We start from the raw sequence: 24,673 nt of genomic DNA, 5'->3' as shown, positions 1-24,673 counted from the left end.
ACAAATGAAGAGAACATGCCTCCTAGTAGGTGGTAAATGTCAGCTGCTGCAAATTCACCAGCAACGCCATTGTTTGTTTTCACTGGAGGTAATAGCATCATTTTCCCCCTGATTTTTAGTCATTGTAGGGAAAGTAGCAAATAGAATTGTTATCTTGAAGCCGGCTGCCAGCCTCTCCACCTCTGCCCCTCAAGCCAATCTCATTGTTGGCTAAAAGTTGCATGTTGCTCAGAGATTGTGTTGTCTAATTCCCCTCTGCTGAGCCCTCATAATCACTCAAATGTTGGTGTTCCTCTCTTTCTCTCTTTCTGCCATCTCCCCTCTCCCCTCCCCTTTTGTTCGTACCTCATCAGCGATTTCAGCCACATCTCCTCCTGACGTGACAGCGATACAACACTGCAGTCTGTCTGTGTACGGCTGCTGCAACGACAACGAGACGGCTGCCCTGGGCGTGGGACTTGCCGGATGCCCCAGTGAGTGGTGTTCTCCCTGCCTCTTTGACCCCTCACCTCTGAGCCCAGCCAAGTTTGTTGTGCATGCACTTAAAAAAAAAAAAAAAAAAAAACAAGTCGTAGATAACGTTGTGCATTTTCAGCATATGGAGCTTATTGTCCTTGACTGCAATTACAGCTCCGTAGTCACAAAGTGGAAAACGTTTCATCCTAATCCAAGGAACAATTATGATGATGTTGTGCGGTGTCCACAGAAAAATCTCTTCATCTGATGATCTTGACTAATGATAGCGTGCTGACAGAGAGAAACTTTCCGCATGGGAAACGGGAGGGTAGACTTAGGAATACGTATATCTAGAGGTGGTGAAGGGGAAACTCACACAAGCCCAGTTTATGCACCATTTTTTGTTTATGAAAAAGTTTAACCAAGCTTTTAGCCCACCATAAATCTTTATTATGTTAACTTTAGAGAACACATCATAGTAAATAGCATCAATCTGTTGTAAATTACAAGACTATAGGTTCTTTCAAATGAAAAATGCACAAATTAGCCATCTTCTGAAATTATAACTGATGTCTGTTTTTTTTTTTTTTTTGTGATGTTATACCCTATCCACCTTTTTGTTTATCACTACATGACTCAGTAAAGCGCTGTATAGCACAATCAGAGAATATATCAGAGAACACTGATATATTGACACACAACAGGAATTTTGCACCACTGACTGCAGTCTGACTCCATTTCTATCAGTGGTAGTCAAAACTGTCTGATGTCCTTGTTGTCCTGTTGCCTTTAGGTACCTGTCAGTGTAATGCCTATGGGTCCTACAAGGGGACATGCGACCCGACCACGGGTCAGTGCTCCTGTAAGCCCGGCGTCGGTGGACAGAAATGCGACCGGTGCGAGCCAGGCTTCTGGAACTTCCGTGGCATAGTGACCGAAAACATGAGTGGCTGCACACGTAAGAAATCATTTCCGTTTCATTTCTGTCTAGCTGCACTGTACGTGGCCTTGGACTATATGTAATGTATTAACTATTTGTTACACTACTTGTGATTAGCACTTGGGGATACATCAATATTACATTGACATTATGAAACAAGTCTGAATATTGTCTGGGATTTTGGATATTGAAATATCAGGATATGGCATGTTTGCTGCCGTTTCTTGGTTTTAAAAGCTGCATTACAGTAAAGAAATGCAGTTTTCTGAACTTATCAGACTGTTCTATTTGTCTCTACCTGCTGTCATCATATTCACATTACTAATGATCAAAAATCTTGTGTGTAAATACTTCATGAAGGCACCAATACTCATGCCTCCAATATAGTCACAATATCAATATCAAGGTTTTTAATAAAAGATATTGTGATAGTTTTTTTTTTTTTCAGTTATTGCATAGTCATACTTGTGATTCATATATATATATGTATATATATATTACAATCTCCAAAATGCTTGATTGCAACCATTCTTACTTTTAAAACATCTGAATTATTTAATTCATTCTCCTGTGAATGAACAAGAAACCAAGCAGCAATGATTTCCAAAATCCTTGCAATTGTGTTGCTCAAAAATCAAATTAAAAGGAATAACCAGGAAACAAATCAGGGGATTGAACACAATACAGTTTTTGGATAATTTTACTGCAGTAATATTTAGGCAGTGGCAGTAAAAGATGACAGCCTTACTTTTGAAGCCAGAGGTGAAGTTGTAATATTGTTGCTGAAATTGAGACAGTAACTTGTAGTACTCATCACTGGATGTTTCATCACTGTCCAATCTATCTCCAATTTCAGTGATTTTCATGTTTTGACTTAATTTGAGGATTTTTGTACTTGCTGGTCTATGGGTTAAGATAGTTCTACAACCCTTGGGGATATGAAGCTTTTCAAAGCTAATTACTGCAGATAAGCTGGGATAAAAAGCCAACAACAACACTGTTTTTCTTTTTCTGAGAAGCTGACATGCTGGACATACATGGTTTTCATCGGACAACAGTGATATACATGTTGTGCATTTCCACCCTACACATATCTGTGATTTTTTATGTAACTTCAAAGCTGTAACAGTTTCTTCTATGTGCCCCTTTTGCGGTTGGTAAATGAAAAGTGACTGCAGACAGTGAAAAGTAGATTTACTGGAGCCAATGTACCATAGATATTTGATAACAGTGTTTAGGCTGTCAAATCTGAAAAAAAGCATTTTTTGACGGTGAAAAATGCATTTACTAAGTACAGCTTTGACCAATTTGTATTCAGGTGCAGTCCAGGGTCAGGGCCCCTTGTTTGTAGTGCCGTAATACAATATGGTGACCAGCTCGTATCCTACCGCTGAGTGATCGGAGGCCATGTGCTCCCAGATCCACAGAGCATTTTCAGTCAGCAGCAGGAAGCCTGCAGGTGCTTCACCCGTGGCCTGAACTTAACAAGGTTTACCCACAGACAGGCAAACAGCACACCACATGCCAATATAAAGTTCAGCAGGAGAGGGGGGGAAAAAAACACACGCCATTGATTCCAGGAGCATGATGGGGTTGATGTCCTTCCCCGCGGTTGTTTTCTCGAGTTTTTCTTGCCTCCCCACCTCTCCCCACCTTCCAGCCGCCCCTCCTCCTCATCCTCTCCTGCCCCAGGGGTCTGGCTGGCCTTGTGCTGACCTGTTTCTAACCCATGTTTCTGACACGGAGATGTACATCATGAAAGGGTCAGAGGCTAAAGTTGTTGCTAACTTGCCCTGTGTGTGCAGTACTTCCCCTTGTATACCAAGAAAATATTTACCCTCCTCTCATCCCTTTTCCTGTCCCTCATCAACCTTTTTCCTCTCCATCAATCTTTCTCTTTTTTCTCAATCTGTTACCCACCCATTCCTCCATTCCCTCCATGGGCAGCATGTAACTGCGACGCGGTGGGCTCAGTTCGGGACGACTGCGAGCAGATGTCGGGCCTGTGCTCCTGCAAGACAGGAGTGAAAGGCATGAAGTGCAACGTGTGTCCAGACGGTAGCAAGATGGGCATGAGCGGCTGCGACAAAGGTAGGAAAGGAGGAGGAGCACCAAGGCAACTGGTAGAGCATAGTGACACACAAACACAGTCGCCTCTCTCTTTCTTTCTAACTTGCTGCTCTCCCACTGGTCTGATCCATGGATCAGCCTCACGGCAGCTTGTTCCTTCTCTATCTACTTTTCTCATCCATCTGCTTTATTGGCGAATCCACTGCTATGAGCGGCAGGAAGTGTCTGCAGGCCAGTCACGGGAGTTGTTAATCGATACTGATTAGGAGAACAATGAAGTGTAGAAATGCTATGTGCACAACATGTGCTGTGTTCACCCACTGATATTTTATTTCCTATACTTCATTCTCTACTTTCTGTTCCCCATACAGCCTGTAACTGCTTGCTTTAAAGCACTGCCTTTGGGCTGCATAATGACAGTATTTAAAATGTGTGTAGATATATGGCCGAAAGGCTAAGGACCATCGATTAGTTTGGTGAATCATAAAAACACAAGCCCAGTAATTTCACATGCAAAAAAGGCAGCTGAAGGAAAGGTTAGTTCCTGCTGCGATAGCCTGCCGCTCTTTCATTAAGATGCACCATCAGGTATCGACTGGAAGTCAAGTGCTTAATGAAGCCAATAGTCCCAGCACAGTGGTAGGGCATGCCGCCACACACCCTGCCGGATGAAAAGACAACGTATTGAGGGGTGGTAGCACATGACAGCAGGAAGCAAGGGGGGGGGCTAAGCTTCTGTGATGCCACAACAATGCAAAGACCCCACACTCAGCGCCTGGGAGGAGGTTCAGGTAGGCTCCCTGGCCTCACCCCCTGCTGCAGCAGCTTCAAGGCTTCAAACGCTGCTTTGGGGAACTCAGGGGAGATCTGTGAAAAGATGCACAGCCAAAATACATTGAACATGCAATTTTACACAGGTTGAAAGATGTACCATGGGACTAGTGTTAACAAAGAAACTCAATTCTTCCACAGGTCCTGAAGCCCCAACTTCATGTGACGAGCTAGAATGCAGTTTTGGAGCTACCTGCATCATGGTCAATGGCCAAGCCCACTGCGAGTGCCCTTCATCTGATTGTGATGAGAAAAACAAGACCAAGGTGGGTCTTTCAAGTGGTTGCAGTTAGAAAATAAATTATTTGCTCTATCTCTTATGGCATAGCCACACAGGACGCGATATGGTGAGCAAATTGCTCCGCAGAGAATGGTGGGATAGCTTGCAAGGCGAACTGGCACACAACGCGAGGCCAAAAGTTGAAATTTGGTTAACTTTATGCAAATGCACGCCATTTGCTGAACTCAAGACATATTTCCCTCTTCCCTTGTCACATTTTTACTGCATTGCTATGGCTGACAAAGTGCCAAGATGGCTTTTGAGGAAGAGTTAATAATTATTCTTTTCTGGCATTCATGTCTGTCTCAACAGCAACAACCCCTCTCCATCTCCAATGATCCAGAATGACAAGCTCGGTATTATAACCAGCAATATCATATTATTAAGACATATCACACATCATCCCCTTTGACACGCCCAGAAGTGAGCAGTTTTGTGGAGAGTTGTGACTGTGCAAATACACCACGTCCTGTGTGGCTACACTGTTACTTAGTTGCAATCTGGAAACGCAGCGCACTCCAGAAAAGTTGGGAGACGGTGTTTCATGGCGACATCGTCCTGCGGAGAGTCAGCATGTGCTCATATCTCCCCTCTCTCCATCTTTGTCGTTGCGGAGCAGGTGTGTGGCTCAGATGGGGTGACCTACGCTGACCAGTGCCAGCTGAGGACCATAGCCTGTAGGCAGGACAAGGACATAACCGTGCAACACTTTGGCCAGTGCACAGGTGAGTCCCGTCAAAACCTTCATACATCACCCATCGCACAGATGGCCAGCTGTTGTCAGGCCCCTATTGAAAGATAATGAGTAATGCCGGTGGGCTTTGAGGGCTTCCCCCCACCTCTGTTTTTCTTTCTATCTATCGCTCTGTCTCTTGCGTCCACTGTCTCCATCTGTTCTAAAGTAAAGACACTGTGGCGGGAAAATGTAGCTTAAATTTTCTGTTTCAGAATAAGGCAAAAACTTAGGACACGACAGAAGAGGTAGCAAATCCTAGTATTTTTTATTTCTACAAATATGTTGTGATGAATGGATGAGTGCAGTCAAAATCATAGGTAATGAGTTGTCAGAAAAGTGTCTTTTCAGCTGTTCTGTTTTCCTGTGCTTGTAATATTGTGCTTTCTCAAGCTCCGTGGTCACAGTTTGTCTAGATCGCAAATATCCAGCTCATTCCACAGAGCACATGGAGCAGCTCCGGCTCTGTTCCTCTGCCTGTGGACAGCCAGGTGTCAGCATGAGTGAGAGCAAAACCATGCATGACAGCAGTGAAGAGTGAGAGAGAGAGAGAGAATGTTTTAAGCGAAACAAGGGCTGGCAGATGCTTGCCTACAGATAGAGCCCTGCAGTTTGACTGGAGCCTGAGCCGTGCAATCCACAAAGATAGGAGTGACACTCCCCTCTTTGATATCTCGCCCCCCTGTCGGAATTTTGCTTCATCTTCAAACCTCTCTGTTGGGAAACGCGTTAGTCCCTTCGCAGCTTTAAGCTGTTGGGAGCACTACGCTGTTTCAGTATTGTACGGGACGTATAGTACAAGTGCACTGTGAGAAAAGGTACAGCGCTTGCCCCGTTGGTACAGATGCTGATGGACATTGGTAGGATTGGTGTAATAGGCGCTGGGAAAAGTGCCAAGGCCATGGCTTTCATGTACAGCGAAGTTGTCGCGCCGACTGCCAGCTTGCGTCACAACGGGGTTGCGAGACGCCGCCGGCATGCACAGCATGGGCGGGCAGTGCCAGCTGTGCGGTTTTGGCCATGAGCCATTGCCAGGTGCCTTGCATTTTCTGGTGGAAAAACGTTCGCTCACCTCATCATTTAGTGGCACGGACGAGGTGAGTGATCATGTCACTGGAGAAACAGTTGTCCTCATCATCATCGACGGACGCAAGAGCATGCTTTGCCAAATTGAAACTAGGTCATGTCCATCAAAGGGCAAGGATCTTGAAATGTTTTCTGTTGACTTGTAGTTGCAGGTATAGAGACAAACTCGCTCAGTAAGAGATTGATGAAGCTTTGATATGGCCCTGAACATCTGGTAATTACAAATTCAGTGCCGTGGGTTACCAGCAAATGAGAAGCCAGTCTAGTTTCACATTCCTCTGTTGCCTGGCAATAGAGATGTGGGTTGTGTGTAATCCCTTACCTAGCATTGCTACACACAGAAGGCAGGAAGACGCCTAGCAGTGACTTCTTTCTCTATCGAAGCCTCAGGGGAGGAGCAGACAGGCAAACACTCGGGCCCTCCGACAGCCACAGAGGATCTTTTAATTTCTTTTCCCGGATGCGGTCGCACCGCGGGTAGCTGCTCCACCGCTGCTGTCGGCTCGGGGGTTAGATCTCGAGCTCATTTCACGTGTGGCTGGGTGCGAATTAGCATTTGCTCTGCCTCCGCCCCTCACCACGCCGCAGTCCTCCCTGTCCTCCCTCCTGCTGTTTACACGCAGCGCTTCCAGACGCCCAGCCTCAACACCATGGCATGCTAATGCTTACTGAGCTGCTGTGTGCTCAGACAAGAGAGCAATGCCAAGGGCTCACACAAATGAGTGAATATTGATCTTCTCATACATCAAGGCGTGAAGCCATCTTTGATCCGATGCAACTCTTTACTCCACCACTGTGTGACTGTGTCTGCACATGCCAGCGCTTACAACCCGGGCAAGAAAAATTCACAATCAGCCGGCAGAAGAAACTCCAAATGCCTCTGCTTCTGACAGAGAACTTGCGGCTAACTCTGATGTTACCCGGCGCTCTCTGAAGCCGCATCGCTAGAGGACAGAGCGGCGGCGTCACACACTTCCACACACACAAGGGAGTCGTTTTGCTGCCTCCAGCCCCTGTGTCTCAGCGAGATGAAGCGATATCTGAGAAAACCAGCGAAAATGCAAGAGCTACTGTACAAAGCACTGGAGGGAGGGCATTTGGACGAGTGAGCAAATTCTGGTGCTGGGGGTGGAAACGGCCAGAAAGTTGGCAATGACCTGCCTTCCCCATATGGTGTTATCACCTGTAGGTTTGCGGCAAATTGGCAGCGAATGGCAGCATATGGTAGCGGCAGCCCCTCCGCCCGCGTATTAGTCAGGGTTCTCTTGCCTTCGCCATCTCTCCTCCTTGTCCTCCGAATTTCCCTCATTATTCACTCTCTGTCTCCCCTTTTTACCTTGCCGTCTTCTCCCTCTGTTAGCTTGTTTTAACCCCCCTTCCTTTCCATGTCGCAGCTTTTTCTCCCTCATTTTCTTCCTCCTCGCTTTGCAGTTGCCTTCTCCCTGTCTCTTTTCCCTCCAATCTTCTATATCAGATTCCTCCTCCTCCCCACTGAGCATGGCTGACACCACAAACAATCTTAATAACCACCTTTCAGAGGTATCTACATAGCTGAGACAAGCCAAGATGACAATGATTTTTTTTCTCTCTCTCCCCCTCAACCCAGTAATATTACTGCCCAATGCTCTGCAGGGAGGGAAAAAAAAGGAAAAAAGGCAAATGGAGTGTTAAACCTGATTAAGGGAAGCATCAGCCGAACTCACCGTGCCACCAGTGCCTCTTTCCTCCCTCAGATGTGTGTTTTTTCTTTCCCTACTCTGTGTCACGGAGCTCGATGCTCAACATCCACACACACACACACACACACATTACCCAGATCCCAGGGTGCAGGCTGCCCGACGCTAAGCTTGGCACCTGACTGACAGGTGTAGCCAAGAGGAAAGGCAAAGCAAGCCACCATTCGTGGTGATAGCATCGCTGCTTGCATGCACTCCACTCTGGCTCTCTATATGTATCAGCTGGGCTTTAAGCTGACATCCTGTATCTCTCCCAGGCTTTCTGCCTCCTCTCCCGCTGAGCATCTGGTGGTGGCAGTGGTGGGGGTTTGTCAAGGTATCACATTTCACACCTCAGCGTATAATTGCCGATCAAATGGGCGATTATTACTGCGCAATTAAGTATTACACATAATGTTAGCCGAATTCTAATGAGGCGCAAATCTGCAGTATAGTTATTTCTTATAGTTATTTTTTTCTTCTTTTTCGTCTTCAGTTTCTATTCATTTCACCCACACATGCTAACACACATAGACACTCAAGGGACGTGGGTAAAGTAAGAACGACAGTATTGTCACGCCTGCTTGCCTCGGCACAATCTGAGGCGCTCACTTACGTAGCGTCTCCCTGCCAAGTCAGTTCTCCCCCTCAGGAGTTTTTGTCCTATTTATCATTCTTTTATCACAGATGGTTTGTCCTTTTGCACCAGAGCTTTTTGCATCGGTAATGATGGTCTCGCTGCAGAGAGCCACGTTCCCCCTCTCTCTCTCTCTGTCTCTGTTTCTCTCTGTCTTTCTCTCTCTCTCTCTCTCTCTCTCTCTCTCTCTCATTTAGAGTCTTCTTTGCTGTTTGTGTGTATGTGTGTATGCGTGTGTGTGTGTGTTGACAGCAGCGTGTTGTGGTGGCACTGACGGATGCTTGTGCTCTCTGCAAGCAGCAGTCTGCTGTCTTTGAAGCCGGAGTTAAAGCCTGCTTTTTTGCCCCATTTCTATCAATCATTCATCACCAGAGGCGCTGGCTGTTGGTGATTAAAGCTTTGCTACAGGAGGGCAGCATTTGAATATGGATTTATAATTCATAAGCATTGGCACAGTACACAAACACACACAGACATGAATATTGTACACACAAATACACATGCCCTATGCATACAGGCATGCACATACAGTACACAGTGGTAGTATCCAGTCGCACCACAGTGTGACCGCAGTAGTAAAACGCTGTCCCGGACGCACAACTCATCTGTAGGCAGTATCACGTTCCAGTGCACAGTATAACTGTGAATACTGTGTGTCATCCCTCGACTTATTCCATATTGGCTCTACATATGGACAGCAACACTTCCATCTCTTATGCTCTACCAAATAAAGATTCCTGACATCTCACTCATTTAATCAGGAAACCCTCCTGGCTCTTGTGTGTGTGTGTTTGTGTGTGTGTTAATATGCCATATATCAATGTTCTGGTCTCCTTTACAATGCAGTTCGGTAATAATGCAAAGAATCAGGGTAAAGGTTAGGATTTTAAAAAAATAATTGATTTAATACAGGGCTGGGCGAACATAATCAAATATCACAATATTTTTGACCTGAGTACTTCAATATTGATATTGCTGGGATTACTGTAGATGCTCCATAGCATACTTACACACAAGCTGTTTTTGATAATCAGTCATCAATAATGTGGACGTGATGACCAAGCAGGTCAAGGCAAATAATAAAAAACCTATGACAGTCTAATTTGTTCAGAAATTGCCCTTTCTTGTAAGGCAGGCTTTAAAACCAAAAACCATAAACAAAACAAAACACATTATAGTCATATATCATGATATCAATCAACTCAGTAAATGCATTTTATTGTCAGACGTTTGAAGGATCACATGGCTTGGTGATGTGTTAGCAAATCTATTGGTTCCTTTTTGGTGAGATAGGCATTTTACACAGGGGCTGTACTGTAGCTGTAGGTGAAGGAAAATCCAACATTTCCATCTTTGCTTAAGTCATTCATCCATTCCTTGCTTCCTCCCCTTCCCTCCACCAGAAACCATCTCCGTGCCGGCTGACCGACCCACCCCCAACCCCCTCACCACCACCCCCAACCCAGCTGCAGCCGTCACCTTCACCACCCCCTTCCCCACCAACCTGGTCGAGGGCATTCCGCCTCCACGGACCGTCGAGATGGACCCGCCGACCACCGAGCGGCCCCGGGTCACCACCACCTCCTCCTCCTCCTCCCCCACCCCCACCCGCCACCACAAACAGCAGCACCACCACAGCCACCCCATCCACACCAAGCCTCAGCCACCCCAGCCCACCACCACCACCACCACCGCCGCCTCCCCCCACCGCCACAGCAGCCCCGGCCCCTCCGCCATGGCCACCTTTGAGGAGTCGGGCAGCGGCGAGCCCAGCGGGGACGAAGAGGAGGAGGAGGAGCGGGAGAGAGGTAGCGGTGCCATGGGGGACTCCAGCGGAGAAGGGGAGCCCATCGGTAAATCCCTGCTATTTCACTTCATTACCCATGATGCTTTGTTGGGGGGGGAGGAGGGGTGTTGGATGCTGAAAGCAAAAGGTGTTGAACACACTGCTTACCGGGCATGGTGCCAGCTCATGGGTTTTGATTATTTGGCATTGCTATACCATAACACATTCATGCCATCATCTGTTTAATGGAAATTAGAGTAGAGGGGTGTGTGTGTGTGTATGTATGTGTGTGTGTGTGTGTGTGTGTGTGTGTGCAGTGTTTAGGAGCAATGTCTACACCACAAAACTTGAATGGAGTAGAATGGCCTCACCCATTCAAATCAACATACCAGGATGGCCGAACTGGTGGCCATTTTTACGTGTACCGTTGCCATGGCACCATATCAACTGACTTGTGGCAAGTTTCCAGTTCACTGAAGTGCGAGGTTTCAGCCGGTGTCCATTAGCTGTTTGTAGTTAACACTTTTCTCCACGAAATTTGGGCTGTACTACAAGTTATATGAATTAAAAGGTATGTTTGTTGATGCTGAACCACGAGGTTTGTCGACTGGAGGAGCTAAAAGGAGAAGCACAATGCTGCTGATGTCACGCTAGCCTGATGTGAGATTTTATTTTATTTATTCTGTACCCAACAAATGACCATGGCCACCAGAGCAACATCCAGCCTACTCCATTCAATTTCTGTGTTCTACACCTATACTATAAATATCTCAATCGTAGACAAGGTGAAAAAAAAAAAAAAAAAAGAGTTTGTTAAGTGTCATTTCTAGTCACATAAGATGTATATCTCAATTTAAGAAAGAAAGGAATCTATTTGTGGGGGTTGACTGTTGCCACATCACCCGTGTGCCTCTCTTTGGAATTCCGGCGGCGCGCTCCCTCTCGGAAAGCAGCAAAACAAAACCAGGCTCTGTAAAATACACTCTCGGAGCGGCGCAGATGAAACTGCTGGCCCGCGTCTGGCGATCTCTGGAGCTTGACTTGACAGACTGGTGGGGGTGGGGAGGGGGTCACTTACCTTGTCACATGACTTGTCTCGAATCTTATTTCAGCCAAACCCCCCCCCTCCCCTTCCACTTGGACAGTAAAGGAGGACAGAGCCTGTCCAAATGTATTTATTTATTTATTTTTTGGGTATTGTTTTCCATCTCCTCCAAAGCTCCGTGACCCTGCTACCGCCTGACCGCTTGCAGGAACGGGATGGGATTGATGGAACAGCGCGGCCCCAGCGTGCTCTTCCACTTCCTCCTCCTCCTCCTCCTCCTCTTCCTCCTCCTCCCTGCTTGTTTCTTGTCCCCGAGCCTCAGATTTATTCTCTTGTCAGAAGCCGACCAGAGTGCTCGGTGACGCGAGGAGCATGTATCCCGTCTTGCCAAGGAGACCCAGTGTCTTGTGGCTGTGTGCGTGTGTGTGTGTGTGTGTGTGTGTGTGTGTGTACGAATGTGTAATCAAGCATGTCCAGATGTGTTCTGTGTTTTTTTTTTTTACATAGTGTGTTTGCTGAAGCCCTAGTGTGGCTATCAGTTTGTGAGTGTGTCAGTGTTAAGTCTGAGTGCACTAAACAGTTTCTGGGTGTGTGAGAAGATTTTGGGTGCGTTTTGTATGTACACTGGAGTCTTATCTTGGTTTATATAAGTGTGTGTTTTGCCCTTATCTATCTTTGGTCATGTCATGGTGCGTGTTGAATTCCTCGAGCACATATCGGCATCCAGAGTGTATAAATGTGATCAGGTCAGGAGATGGTGCGCATACCTATGTATGTTTTTATATCTACAGTATAGTCTGCCCTTATCTGTGTTGGTGGGTGTTACTGTCAGTATATATATGTGTGTGTGTATAGTGTGTGTGTGAGCGCCTTTGAGTGTATTTATTTGACAGCCCTCACGGCTCCCAGCGGAGCAATCCAGGATGCCTGTGCTGCAGTGTATTGCCCTCTTCCCCTCCACCACTGCTCTCCTCTTCAGCCCCGGCGCCTGTAAATCTGCAACTGCGGACCAGCAGATGCCCTATAAACCTCAGTCCCCCCCCCCCCAACTGCTGCCCTCGTCCACCCCCCACCCCCCACCCAGCCGGCGACCTCCGTTGTCTTTCCTCACTCCTCTCGCCATCGTTGACCGCGAGTCCTTGAGGAGGACATCCTGTGCACCTGTCTGACGCCTTTTACGACTTGTTTAGCCTGTAGTTGTTTGCCTCCGTGATTATTTCTAATCTCCTCGCGGCCATAAACACCGCCGCCTCAGCCCCCCCCCAAGTTTCACCCCCCCCTCCACCTCCTTTTCCCATATTATGGTTATAAAGGCTGGACCTCCGTTGCTGTCAGGCGCCTCCATCCTTCACCACCGTAGGCCTCGAGAGAGAGAGTGAGAGCAGCCACTTTTATTTCTTGAGAAATAACTCAAGATAACCAGATATACAGTGAGCGTGACGCGCGCGAAGACAACCTCCCCCACCTCTTCTGGAACGCTTTGAAGATAACAGTCGGCCAATCAGCAGTGGACATTTCTGCAGCTATCGCGGCCCCTCATCACTGAAAGCGCTCTGTGTGCGACATGAGCGGTAATATGTGCCAATTATGTGTTCTCGGTCTGACAAAATGAGCTCCAGGTGCGCGTACCATGAAAAAACGCTACATAATCACACCTGACAGATGTGTGTATTGGCATCTTAAGCGCCCATCAGCAGGCCATGGCAGGGGGGGAGTGAATAAACAGGAGGAAGTTGAAGGAAAACAGAGGAAGTTGTTGGGTTTGACCTTAGAAATACCGCCTGTCCTCAGAGCCTCAAAAGTCCAAGTCCGAGCGAAGAAAGTAACTCTCCTCTGGGTGTCTGAGATAAGGTAGTATGAATTTATGAATTTTATGAAGCTTCATGAATTATTATGAGCCCCTTCTATATCACCCCCAGGTCCCACGGTGGTAACCACCACCCTGCCCACGGCCGAGGACAGGTCATCCTGCGACAACACGCCCTTCGGCTGCTGCCCCGATGGCAAGACGGCGTCCAGCACCCCAGAGGGCGCCAACTGCCCCAGTAAGTGGAAACTTCCCCAACATAAACACGCTCCGTCTTCTGTTTTTACTCTTCACTGCCAAGTGTTATGCCGACGTTTCTCCACTTTGACTCTTTTCTGTGCATTAAAGGGAGCCAGAGCGCTGAGATCATTGCTAATTACTTACATGAATACATTATTGTCATGCATGCACAATGAGTCCGTAGAGAATATGTGTGTCTCGCTCATCTCTTTTCCCTTCCCTCTGTTTACTGTCCTAAACTACTCCTTTTATAAACACTATTCTTGAAACACAGCAGTAATACAGTTTTGATGTGTAAAAACTTCAAAAATAATCAATCAATATTAAAAAGCCATTTCCGTTACCATAGTCTCAGCTGCAGACAGTAAAATGATTATGCTTATTAAGTGCATTAATATTTAATACTTATCCTATGCATTGCCCATTACTACAACAGCATTGAAAACATGGGCATCCAAAGAAAGCCTGCCAGCTCCTTATTTTAATAACAGCGGAAAGTTTTCTCTGATTCTTCAAGACACCATTGACGCCCAGATGCCCTACGACAACCTAAACCTAATTTGTTGAAACACTGCGAATCATTACAGTAATGTTTCATATTTACTGTTCTCTTCAGGAATAGTGGTAGCGTGCCATCTGCCTAAAACAACAGAGGAGCAGGTGGCATTTTTTTCTGCTGCCGCCTGTATTCATGAATCACCCTCCCCATATGTAAATGATCATATTGGCAGGTGGCAGAAAAACAAAAACACAAACAGTGAAATGGGAAAAATTGACCCGGGTAATCCTGTGTTTATGAATTAGAAATCACTTGAGACCCTCTCAGGCGTTAATATCGCTCTTTCTCTGCTGTAGGCCCGATGCGTTCATCACCTCTCCAAATCTGGCAACTTAACAACTGCCTCGTTTATAAAACGGCGACAACAAGATAGCTGGTAGCATTTTTTTTTTTTTCAGCAAACTTTTAGAATTGGTTTACATTCCCTCTCCTAACTCCCTACAACCCGCCACCAATGTATGGTGGAGGGATGTGAGGATAACCAATTTAAAAGGGGTAGTTCACCTATTTTGAATCAATGTGGAACAAAGTTTCACTTTTATGATGTATAGCAGAATTTTACTGCCTGAAATTAAAAACAACAAAAAACCCATATCAACAGAAAAACGTGTGTGTGTCAGCTGTATTTTAGTACCCAGCAGAGTAGTTATTATTTGTTTGTTTTTTTTGTCCTCCAACAGTTGTACATGTGTTCAGTGTAACAAAGAAACGATGGACCTGCAGAAGTTACCGGGTCTTTCTGGGTGTGAAAAATACAGTTTTAAATTGTAATTTGAGCAAAACTATCCTACTAATCATATGTGCGTTTCAGTTTCAGCAAGTAACACTGATGTTAAACCTTCTATGAGTGGGTGAAGGCGGTTATGTTTAAGAGTGTTAGCTGGGGGGAAGTCCACCTGAGTTGCAGGAGGCTAACAGTTAGCATTTGGAGCATCAGTCAGTATCCAGCACTCAGTAACAATGAGAGGAAGAGAGCACCACTACTGTCCTACAGAACAGCTGGGGGAGGTGCAATATTTTCACATATTTCAAAATGGGTGAACTATCTGATCAAAGTTGACAATTTATTGAAATAAGTGCTGCTTGGTGTATTGGGTATATGCCAAGTGGATCCTCACGGTTTGTAGGTTTTAATTTGTGTTCTACCAGGTATGCACCCTTGTCAGAAAGCTGGGCGATATTAATCTGACAAATTTTTGTCGTTCTCTCCATACAAGACGCAGCTTCACGTTTCAGGGCTACCACGCTGAGTTTTATGAATAAACCTTAATGTGTTTATTCCTCCGTCTGTCTGCACCGCCTTCTCTCCTTTTTTGCTAATCTACCACCTTTACCTTTATTTGTCCCGCCTCTACGGTCTTTTCTTTATCGGCTGGTCCCTCTGTTCTTTATCTCCCCCCCTTGTGCCATATCTCACGCTCCTCTTCTAGCTCAATCCAGTCTTGCATCAGTTCATTTCTCTCAGGACTCGCGCGAGTCAAGAGACTACCAGGGGCCGACGAGCCCTGTTGTAGCAATCAGTGCCTTGTGCCAGAGTTGGTTCATAATGATAAAGGGTTTCTCTCTGCCCTTTGCTTCTCTCTCTCTCTCTCCCTATCTCTCTCCCTCCATCCCTCCATCCAATTCTCCTCTCTGTTTGTCCCTGAGCAGAGCAGTGTAAACCTGACTGACTCTGAAGGGAGGGATTCTCTCTGGGTCCCCTTGGGAGCCCCAGCTTGTGACTACAAAGACCCGTGGTCACAGATGAGCACATAGGTTGGCATGTTGAGGGCCCCAAAGCCTCCCAGTAAAGCAGCGGAGTTCACTACCATACAATCCACAGTGTGTTCTGAGGTTGTAACACCAACTTTGACCTTCCCCAGCGCTGCGCCACATATTTATTTCATAAGCTAGATTCTCTGCACACAGAATTTGTCGGCCAAATTTCATGGCTGAAATGTGGAATTCAGTATCTAGTCCAGGTATGATTTGACAGCGCAGAGCTCAACTGTGTACTCGCAAAGGCAGAAGCATGCGAAAACAATTAACAATGTCCTGTTGGAATAGGTTGTTTGCTGTAAGATAACAGTTGCAACAAATCCACTGTTGCCTGTAAATGTTTATGTCAGCCGAACAATGACGCCACAACACCAATCGATACTTCATTCAGCTGAAGTGTTACCAATTAAAGGAGGCAGCGCAATCGGCTAATCGATACACTGGCTCTATATCTCCCGAGAAAGGCTTAGTTGATCCTCCGTTCATTAGAATGGAAATGACATGTCCCTCATACTAGACCAGCCACTGGCGCCAACTCATGCTGCTTTCCGTCTTATTGACAAGGTGCCATCCTGTCTCAGGAGAGTGGGAGCTAATGCTGGTTACTTGCCGTTTTGAATCTTCACTTTTATTTAGACACCAATCAGTTAAGTGACTCAAGGTTGCAGAGTTTGCTGCACCCCAGCAGGTGTATAAAACTCTGCTGCAGATTGTTTTGTGTTTGTGTGCTGTTGTAAAACTTGACAGCTGGAGTCAGACCTTGGCGAGTGTGAATTAAAACGAGGGGCCAAACATAGCCTCAGTGCAACATAGCTGAGAGTATTGTAAGAAAAAAAAAAAAAAAAAAAAAAAAATCATTGCAGACTGTCCACTTGCCATATGTTACATTTAAATGAGGTAATACTGTTCACATGGCATCAAAGATAATGGCCAGTGAATGCTTAAGTGAAAGTTAATGGCACACTGAGCTCCAGCTACTGTAAACTCTTCCATATGCCAGTGGAAGTCTGACAAATCCATTACATTTTACAGTTCAATAGGATCTGATAGTCAAATAGCCCCGTGTCCCTCCCCTCGTCTCCCTCTATCTCTCTCTGTCTTTCCCTTTTTTCTCTTTTTATGTCCGTCACGGCAGTGGGCTGGAAAATCACCCTCTCTGATGTTTGTCTTCTTTGCAGATTAAAAGTCTGATCTATCTCGCTCCCCTTCTCTTTCTTTTTCCCCTCCCTCTTGTTATCGGCCAAACTTCACCCATTTGCTGCTATTTTATGGCCCCCGTCAGATCGGAATCGATGTGCGTCGCCCGTGAAAGTACTGTAAAAACGAGAGGGGACGGAGGGAGAGTGCTGGCGCTGGCGCTGGCCGTCCTTTTCATGCAATTTTAACCAGCCTGTGTCAGTCACCGGTCTGGCGGCATTAAGGAGACAATTACGGCTATCTTTCACGATAATCATACAAGTGCTCTTCCCTTTTTCCCCGGCGTTGCCCAGGCAGGGGCGACCATGATTGATTTGGGCAATTTGTTCAGCTGATTACGAGCGGCATGAAACCCCGGCATCAGCGCCTCACTCGCTCCTGCACTCTCTCCTGCACTCTCTCCTCCGCTCTCCTCCGCTTGCGTGTGCGCACACACACACGCACGCACACACACGCAGACACACATACACATAGACCTCCTCCACTTTCAGCTTTATTTCAAGCCCCCTCTTCTCTGGTGGCGGTGCGACGAGACCATATAGGGAGTTGATAGATGTTGGACAACATAACCCCCAAGGTCGCACAGGGAGTCTCTCTCTTTCTCTCTCTCTCTCTCTCTCTCTCTCTCTCTTTGCTGAAAAAGGCACTTTTGAGATTGTCTATAAGCTGTGTGTTGTTTGTTCCTCTATGTGTGTGTGTTTGTGTGTGTTGTTGTTTCTATATCTTTTGTGTTTATGTCTAACTTGTCGTCTTTCCACTCAGCTCTCCACGCCTCAGCCAACTTTTGGGACGAATCTCGGTCTGGTAAAACCTGGCCTGTTTTTCCGCCTTTCCTCTCCCTTCCTCTCCTCTTTCCTTCCTTCTCCACGCTCCGTCTCCTCCCATATCCCACAATCCACAGTTTCCACCACCGCCACTTCTTCCCTTTAAAGCCAAACTTAAAGGCTGAACCCCCATGACCACGCCAACCTGCCGAACCCAAGCAATCAATAGCAAACACACTAACCTCTCCCTCCCCCTCCTCGTCAAACACACACAAACACAAACTCCATCACTAACCCAAGACTGGCACTACTCCAAAACGATCAGTGGGTGGTAGAGGAAACTTTGCTGTGCGTTTCTGGAACCGCTTTGGTATTCTAACCGGTTCTATATATCATGCACACTCCCTCCTCTTACATCAACCCCCTTTTTCTGTCCAGCAACCACAAAGTTCAGCGGCTTCCTGCTATTGGACCAGGTGGAGGGCCAGGAGGTTTTCTACACCCCCGAGATGGAGGATCCCAAGTCGGAACTGTTTGGAGAAACGGCCCGCAGCATAGAGAGCGCTGTAAGTATCGCGGGAGCTCGAGGACCACATGCAAGCCACGGGATGATGCAAATTCTGCTGCCCAACGGCTGTATTGCATTCATATGGCATTTCGTCAGACTGTTTGATTCCTTCAGTGCCAAAATAGTGTTAAGAATAGATATTTGAAAATGCAGGCTTTTGATATTTTTCAGTAAAAGCAGGTGAAAGTGAGTATTTTGTGCCACAGAGCTTCACTCAAACCATTTAATTTACAATGAGTCAGTGTTTCCCCCATGTTATTCTTATCAAGGTGGAAAAGCTTCTGAAAGAGCATTTAGACCATCACGGGAAGCTCTCTGCTGAAAGCCAGTCTAAAGAAAGTCTTTCAGGTGGGTTAGCAGGGTGAAGCAGGCTTCACTGGAGGTTTTGCAAACAGTTTAGGAGAATCCTCCCATACTAAAATGATTTCTTTGCTCAGACATCTGAGAGAAAAGACATATTGGCTTTTCTTTCAGATGCTTTATCGGGGAGCAACCTCCATCATATCAGAGGTAGAACACCATTATAACTGAACAATATCTGATTTTTGATAACTCACCATGTTATCAATCCCTAGTTTGAAACAGAAAGAAGTGATCCAATACCACTTTGGTGACCTGCCCCAGTGTCTAAGAGATCATTGTCGAAGTTCAACAGGGATGGATGCTGAAATTGGTAATAGATTTCACAGGGCCCACACTCCAAAAAGAAATGAAAGACAAGATTGTGATATTTTGATGATTTGAAGATATTTTGATGAGAACTTTGCACTCTTTTGCCCTGTAAGTCTTGTAAAAACTTCATTTTCCTCTGGACAGTGGAGCCCATATATACTGTTGATAACAGTGTGTATGGGGCAGTTTTAAGAGCATAGGCATAATGTTTTGCTTGCAGAAAATCCCCAGATTTCAAAAAGAACCTTCAAAAAGAATGAGCTCGTCAATAATGTAGCTTTCCGCACTTGAGCAACATCAAAAAAAAAAAAAAGTAGCATCTCATGCAACATCGGCCAAGCTAAGGAAGCCTCGTTATTTTTCAGAGTTTTGAAACATCAGCTTCTTTGTCCAGTTATCTGTCACATAAGTTTAGTTTGTCACCGTGCCAGTTCCGAGTCGCCGGCCAAGTCTGAAAGCTGTGCTTCTGCAGTAATCACTTTGGTCCAATCTGTTTAGCCTGGTCGAATATCTCCACACTTAGTCTCTGTTGAGCTCAGACCTTTGAACAAATGTCTGTTGTCAAGCCAAGGCCTCACTCCTCTGATGAAATGGGGACATGTGTGTGTATGTGTCTGTGTGTCCGTGTGTGTCTGTGTGTACACAGCACGCCTCTACCAGCTGTTGAATCGGTGTCACTCGCACCCGCAGGGACCGACCGCCTCCCAACATTTTTGCCTGTGTGTGGTTTTGTATACGTGTGTGTGTGCACTCTGTGTGCTCGTTAACGCTCTAGTCATGTCACTTGATAGCCACACCCCCAAGTCTTCCAGCTCTCAAAGCCCACACATGCACACACAAATACACAAGAGTACACACAGACACACACACACACACAGTCAAACTGCAGCAGCGCTCCTGTCCCTGTGCAGCGACCTGTGTGTAAATAAATTAGGAGACAGAAGAGAGAGAAAATGGAAAGGAAAGACAGAACAAGAGGTTTCTAGGTCAGTCTGTCCATCAGGAGGCAAAATGCAAGAGCTGGGTTTTGTTTTGATTCCTTTGAGTCTACCTTGCCACAACAATAGCATATTTAGTGGCTCAAATGAGCAGGAAAAAAAGTTGAAAAATGTCATCTTTGTTGTGCTTAATAGGATTTAGAGCCGGAGAAAGTCAATGTGCTGGAGGTGGAGAGAGTGCAGGGGAGTCTTCAGTGAAAACAATGGAAGTGGCCATTCAGAGGACGCTTAAGTAAAAATGAGCCAGCAGACTGGGTGCTGTGATTTTATCCATAAGCTGAAAGCAGAATGAGGTGGAGGATTTTTTACATTTCCCTTTGAGGAAATGTACAACAAATATGTAGCAGAAACATTGATAGTTTTGTGTCTTACTATGGCTGGATCGACTGTCCTGGCCAATATTGCCCTTTTGTTAAAAATCAGATATCAGCCACCTCTAATATGATGGATAGGAGGAAGTTTTATTGATGATGTGCTTATATTAGAAATGATCAGTCGTAGACTATTTGTCTGTGTCTAGCTATGTGGACTGTATGGACTATATGGATTTTTACTGTCTCATGGTCTAAATCAAGAGGTTTTAAAACTCCATGTTCCAGATCTCCAAGTTGGCTTTCATTAATGGACCCCCATTTAAAGTGATTTTTATCATAGGAACCCTTGAAACATGAGCAGATTCACTTAATTTATTTCAAAACATGCAAGCAAAACTATGCCAAAACATTTGTTAAAAAAGGAGAAAGAAAGACAGAAAGAAAATTATCAAAAAATTACCTGAAAATGAACAAAAAATATGATTTCAAATTACACCACAGCCATGCTGAATGTTTTCCATTGCAACTGACATGATCACTGGCATGAAAGTAGAAATACACTGTTTTCTCGACTGATTGTAAATGATATGCTAAAAGTCAATGATGATAGATAACAGTACTTACTAATATTAGCTTGGCTAGCTACAGCTAATCATCTTCACTCAAAGTGCTATGTCCATTCTTCAAATCAAAAGAAACAACTGCTATGAACCTCTACCAAAATGAAGAGAATGCTAGATTGAAATTGAACATGTTGTCAAGTAAAAATCCACTCAGAAAGGTTTGCTGGCTGTGTGGTCTGCCATTTTGTTATGTCATCATATTTGGGTATTTTGGCAAACTCGATGTCAGTAATTCTGACTTGGAGTTCTGCCTTAACTGGTGTTCCTTTGCATCTTTCCATGTAGGGACTCGGATTTATTCCTGTTCTTGGTTCAGTGGGAAGCTCCATGAGATGTCTGAACACTGACAAATAGATTGAAAATAGTGAGATTAAAACATGTTAAAATAATTGTCTATACATTTTTTTTTTGTGCTGTCATAATTACTAGTGAATTGAATTATAGTAAAACTGAGCTTGTCCTCATTTTGCTGAGGGGCTTAGGCGTCTGAAGGGTCCTCGGACCCTACTTTGAAAACCACTGGTCTAAATGCTCCTCCAGAGGTTTTTATGCCTCTGAACCAGCATGCATCATGTTTTCAAGTCTGTCCATCCCATTCTCGTGAACATGAAAGCTCAGGAATGCCTTGAGAGCATTTCATTACATCTGGCTCAAATGTCCAGTTGGTTTCAAGGATGAACTGATTAGAAATTGGTGGTAAAAGGTCAAGGTCATGGTGACCTCGCAAAACACAACTAGAATAAAATGATGAAGTGATGATATTATATTGACCAAAAGGTCAAAGGTCAGCTTCACTGTGACATGATAATGTCCTGCAAAAAAAAAAAAAAAAAACTCTTCTGGCCATTATTCAACATCATAACTCAGGAACTGAAGGGGAGATTGTGACCATATTTCACATTTGGTCAGACACTGAATTGGTCCCTTGCTCAAGAGAGCTTTAAGTGCTGTGACTCCAGTCCACTAATGATAACTTCCATTTTGCCAAAAAATACACTTAATCCCCTTTAAATTCCTTCAAAGTCTTCACTGCAAATATATGAGTCTGGACAGACATGGATGTAAACTGCAACTTGCAGAGGTATTCAACCACCCAGTGTTATTTCTAGTATCACACTTAAAAGAATACAATTCTAAGGGTGGCACTGAACACAGTTGTTCTTCTGCATTTTTGAATGAAAATGATCCAGTATTAGCATTTGGGCTACTTGCATTATATCTGTATCAGCAGTCACCTTCAAAACCCCATATCACTTGAACCCTCTCACTGGCCTCATTTGGCCATTAAAGCACACACATGCTGGGTGCATCAGATGTAAATCTCATCAGAAGCACAAGTCAGGGCAGTGTTACATTTACCGTAGCACTTCCTGAAAACATGCTCCTCTAATTACTACCCCTCCACAGCTAAATGTCAATTTGTGCATCCACACCCAGCAGGTTTCTGTTCTGCACGCCCCAGCTTGACAGTGAATCTTTCTCCCTTGGAGATAGAGTACAGTCTTGTGAGGGTTGGACTTGCCGCTATTATCGTGCAGAGCTCATTACCGGCCTTAATTATCATCTCTCCTCTCTTCCCATTCTGTCCTCCGGTCTCTCTCTCTCTCTCTCTCCAGGTCAATGAATTGTTCAGGAAGTCGGAGGTGCAGAAAGACTTTATGAGTGTCCGCATCCGCAACTTGGCACCAAGCAACTCCATCCTTGCTTTGTTGGAGGCCCACTTCAAACCAGGTGAGAAACCTTGAAACAGAGGAAAGTTCTTTCTTTCTTTCTTTCTTTCTTTTTTTAAATTTCAACATTATGCAAGTTGTCACTCGAGATGTTGGCATTTAGATACAGCTACAATATATGTATGTCCTCGGAAGTGAATTACCAAATCTTTTTCTGTCTCTTGTGCTGTCGCTCAGCATTATTGTTTTTTAATTATCCCATAATATTGTGTGGCAATTGTTCGGCTCTGTTTTTCCTCATTTTTACCTTTTTTCAATTTCCTTCTTGATGCCAACTTAATCTCTCACTGGCAACAATTGTGCAAACAAAAACATCATCAGGCGGCTTTTTTCCCTCCTTCCATTCAGATGTTTAGTGTTATTTGTTATTCATCGGAGCCAACAAAAGTTCCCTAAGTGTCCGTCCCAGTGAGATTGTGTTGTGTTTTCTCTGCTCGTGCTCCATTTCAGCTCCTCTCGCCTCCCCTCCTGAGTACAGTTAAGCTCCTTTGCGTCGCACACAGCTCCTACCCTCTTCCCTCTTTTTTTTTTTTTTTTTTTTTTTTTTTACGACTGCCGTTTAGCGTCCTTCATACCCTTCATACACGGCGACGGGTGCCGTTAAGCAGCGCTCCACCATGGCCAGTAAAGCGACCATCTGCAGCAAACGTTATGAGAGCGATTCATCTGGAAAAAGGCTGGGTGAGCGGCGGGTGGAGGACAAGTGGTCCCATGAGGCCCTCCCCCCTCCGTCCTGTCATAGCGCAGGACTCTGTGATATATCCACTGCACCCCCCCACCCTCCTCCCCGCACCACTAAAGTAGCATGAGCCCCGTATGTCTTGTATGGGTCATCAGGGCCTTGTCCTGAGCGGTTGTACCTCTTGTTTATTGTAGACACCAGATACACGGTGGAGGACATCAAAGAAGCCCTGTTGAAACAGCTGAAGGCCTCCAGGGACACCAGTATTGCCGTGAGGAAGCCAGAGGAAGAGAATATTCGCTTCACCAACTATGGTAATACATTGTGGACTCACCAAGAGTGTGTGGGGATTAATAAAATGAAAGGGGCTTTTAAGTTATTCATGAGCTGTTTTATCAAAGGTTTTATGGGTCTTGAATAGGAAATCTCAGGACTGCAGGCTCCCTATACTTTAACGTCTCTTTTTCTCACACTTTTTCTCATTTTCGACAGGACTCTCCTCCATCCCCTTCTTCACCACCACGACCACCACCACGGCGTCCGTCACCATGCCCACCACGGCCACCACCACCACCACCGCTCGGCCTACAACCACCACCGCTTGGCCTACAACCACCACTGCCTGGCTTGTAACCACCACCGCCCGGCTTCAGACCACAACGCCCTACATCAGCCGCCGCCCAGACACCACCCGGCGTCCCTACTACGGCAGGCGGACCACCACGACCTCGGCCCCCGTCACCACCATGTTCCCCACCACCACCCTGTTCCCCACCACCACCGTCCACAGCAGGACCAGGCTTCACCAACCCAAGGTCCAGAGGCCGTGCGACTCCCACCCCTGCCTTCACGGGGGCACCTGCGAGGATGACGGGGCTGACTTCAGCTGCATCTGCCCGGCCGGCCGGGGGGGCTCCGTCTGCGAGAAGGGTGAGCGCTCTTTACCTCTTCTCTCTTTGCTAAACCTCCCTTTTGTTTATTCATTATGGGCTTTTTCTCCTCGTCCCACTGCTTGTTTTTCTTATTACTTCCTTCTAATTCAAAAGTTTCATTCCAAGTCATTCTAAACTCATCTAAGAAAATGAGCTGGAATCGGATACTTTTCCCCACAATTCAGTACAGTTTCAATTAAGCAGCTTCCCATAAGCCACCGGAGGCTGTGGTTTACAGTGATTTTACAAC

The 24,673-nt window shown here is 45.7% G+C and overlaps 1 protein-coding gene across 1 annotated transcript in view; it reads left to right on the top strand.

The window, feature by feature from the left end:
- The window catches only part of agrn (agrin), a 281,668-nt gene that overhangs the window by 223,008 nt on the left and 33,987 nt on the right, over positions 1-24,673 (top strand). The window contains exons 13-24 of the mRNA XM_030054836.1: positions 354-473; positions 1,250-1,414; positions 3,344-3,487; positions 4,439-4,563; positions 5,197-5,302; positions 10,152-10,351; positions 10,406-10,601; positions 13,499-13,624; positions 18,343-18,470; positions 22,696-22,810; positions 23,686-23,805; positions 23,984-24,421. Coding sequence (XP_029910696.1) covers positions 354-473; positions 1,250-1,414; positions 3,344-3,487; positions 4,439-4,563; positions 5,197-5,302; positions 10,152-10,351; positions 10,406-10,601; positions 13,499-13,624; positions 18,343-18,470; positions 22,696-22,810; positions 23,686-23,805; positions 23,984-24,421 — 1,983 coding nt within the window. The remainder of the gene's footprint in view (positions 1-353; positions 474-1,249; positions 1,415-3,343; positions 3,488-4,438; positions 4,564-5,196; positions 5,303-10,151; positions 10,352-10,405; positions 10,602-13,498; positions 13,625-18,342; positions 18,471-22,695; positions 22,811-23,685; positions 23,806-23,983; positions 24,422-24,673) is intronic.

The sequence above is a fragment of the Myripristis murdjan genome, chromosome 7 (assembly GCF_902150065.1).
Source record: "Myripristis murdjan chromosome 7, fMyrMur1.1, whole genome shotgun sequence".
NCBI lineage: Eukaryota > Metazoa > Chordata > Actinopteri > Holocentriformes > Holocentridae > Myripristis > Myripristis murdjan.
Note: the sequence above shows the minus strand (reverse complement) of the source record. Positions and strands in the feature narration are given on the sequence as shown.